Consider the following 2,128-nt stretch of genomic DNA (forward strand, 5'->3'; position numbering starts at 1 on the left):
CGCGAATCACGTCTAATTTGACGTTCAAGTAGAACATGAGGTTGACGGAAACTCAGCGATTGCACCTACCTGATGAGTCTCAACAAGAAGGCCGAGCCGAGAAAAATCAACATGCCTTTGGGAAACTGTGAGTCTTCGGTCACTTTCAACTATCTACTATTTGGTGCACGCCGACTAGACTACTGCCTCAAGCATCCTTCAACTCGGTAGAGTGAGTGAAAACAACTCTGCCTGAATACATCGTCGCAATACCACTTCATTTATGAAAAATCGTTGCAAAAACGACCTTGAACTGAAAATAACTCAGCTGTATTTGGGTGCCTGAAAGCATCGAGAGCAACAGCGGAGTTTGTGTCACGTGAACTGGTGTGAGGAGTGATACTGGTGAATCTGATTTTTCAAGACATGCTAGGTTTTAACGGAAAGTTTAGTTCAAAGAGCGAGTGAGATTGGAAGAATTTCTTGCAACAGATTAGTTTTTGAGTGAGATCTACTGTATATGCATGAGGAAATTGACGTACCATCTTCAGCACGTTGGCGGAAGTTGGCCTAATGTTATCGATCTATTCTCACGATCGGTCGTTCAGTAAGCTGTGTTGAATGTGTAGATACTGACTCTATTTTATTTAGTCACATAAAACGAGAACAAGACAAGGTACCAGAGTTACACATTTCGAATTAGTTTCATCAGCTGCAGTTTTCTAACGTGATGAGATCTTCCTAAGAGAAGTTGTTTAAAAGAACTGAATGTGAATTGAACCAAAGGTCGCGAGTGGAAAGTCTTAGTAGGGAATTAGGTCGAATTAGTACAGTTGACACCCAGTTGGAGTACATTTTTCTGGCTGGTAATTTGCCGAAGATCGCTGGACACAAATTCGACGCACTCCAGGTATTCAGTAAGATCTGGTCCCCGTGAGGCCATCTGCCTAACTTGGAACCTATTACCAGAGAGAGCGAAACTAATGTGACACACTTTGTTTTTTTTTTAGTTTTACGTTGGGTGAAAACAAATTCGACGCACTCCAGGTATTCAGTAAGATCTGGTCCCCGTGAGGCCATCTGCCTAACTTGGAACCTATTACCAGAGAGAGCGAAACTAATGTGACACACTTTGTTTTTTTTTAGTTTTACGTATGGGTGAAAATAGTTGACCTCTGCGTGTGACCTACCAACTGACGCAAATAGAATAGACTGGTAAAATTCACCGAACAATTATGCGAGTTTTTGATCAAAGAGATTGAATTTGTTGGCCCACGATAAGGAGCCTCAAAAAACTCCAGACAAAATGTATAAAGCGCTGGTGAAACGAAATGCCTTCCACTCACCTGGAACTGGTACAGTCAGCGTACAATATATCAAATTCATGTGGTGCAATCAGCTTGCACCGATTCACTCCCGGTTGAATGGCTCCGAGGCCTCGCAAAATTCGCACCTGTTCCACATTGCACACCACTGGGACTATTTCCAATCGCTTCAGCTTGGTATAGACGGTATGCAAGCCGCCGACCAAGTGTTTCAAGAACAATTCAAATGCCTGGGGTAAGCAGACCAGATCACGACCTTCCACTGTGAATGCAGCCAGCTGGGCACCCCGATATTCCAGCAGATGAACCTGGTTGTTTTCGGGAACATTTGGGACAGGATTGGGGGTACAGTAGGCCAGCGGTTTCGTGGCCGGTCCAGCTCGCAACGGCAATTGATACGGTATGGGTTTCACGGTAGGACAGTTGTTCAAAATCCCAGTAAAATCCCGTCTAGTTGATAGATCCATGACTACCGGACGTTTCTCATCCATCTGGCTGTAACAGGCCACATCCATGATTGCGTCCTCCGGTTTGGAATAGGCAACACTCAAATGTGTAAACTGATGATCCGATTTATGCAATTGTATAGGGAAATTCATGGTCACGAATCTTGTTCCCCTAACTGAAATTCCACCCCGTAATTACGTTGGACGGAAGTTAGTATATGATCGCTTGCTACACGCACGCCAATTGGCCGCACAAACAAACGGTATTTGCTGACTGCGAAGGAACCCGCAGTGGAGATGTGTGCGAAGGTGTCACATACTGACGATTTTTCGGATGCCTTTGGACTCAGGTAGAGAGGTGGCAGCCGGGATGAATGT

At 44.7% G+C, this 2,128-nt stretch overlaps 1 protein-coding gene across 1 annotated transcript; it reads right to left on the reverse strand.

The window, feature by feature from the left end:
* Positions 1–260: 260 nt before the first annotated feature.
* On the reverse strand, positions 261–1,903 carry T265_07476 (hypothetical protein; the record flags this gene model as incomplete). Its single annotated transcript, XM_009173009.1, has 2 exons — positions 261–321; positions 1,326–1,903. 2 exons carry the CDS (start codon positions 1,901–1,903, stop codon positions 261–263), a joined length of 639 nt encoding a protein of 212 aa, XP_009171273.1.
* Between the last annotated feature and the right edge of the window lie 225 nt (positions 1,904–2,128).

Source organism: Opisthorchis viverrini, assembly GCF_000715545.1.
Source record: "Opisthorchis viverrini unplaced genomic scaffold opera_v5_171, whole genome shotgun sequence".
NCBI lineage: Eukaryota > Metazoa > Platyhelminthes > Trematoda > Opisthorchiida > Opisthorchiidae > Opisthorchis > Opisthorchis viverrini.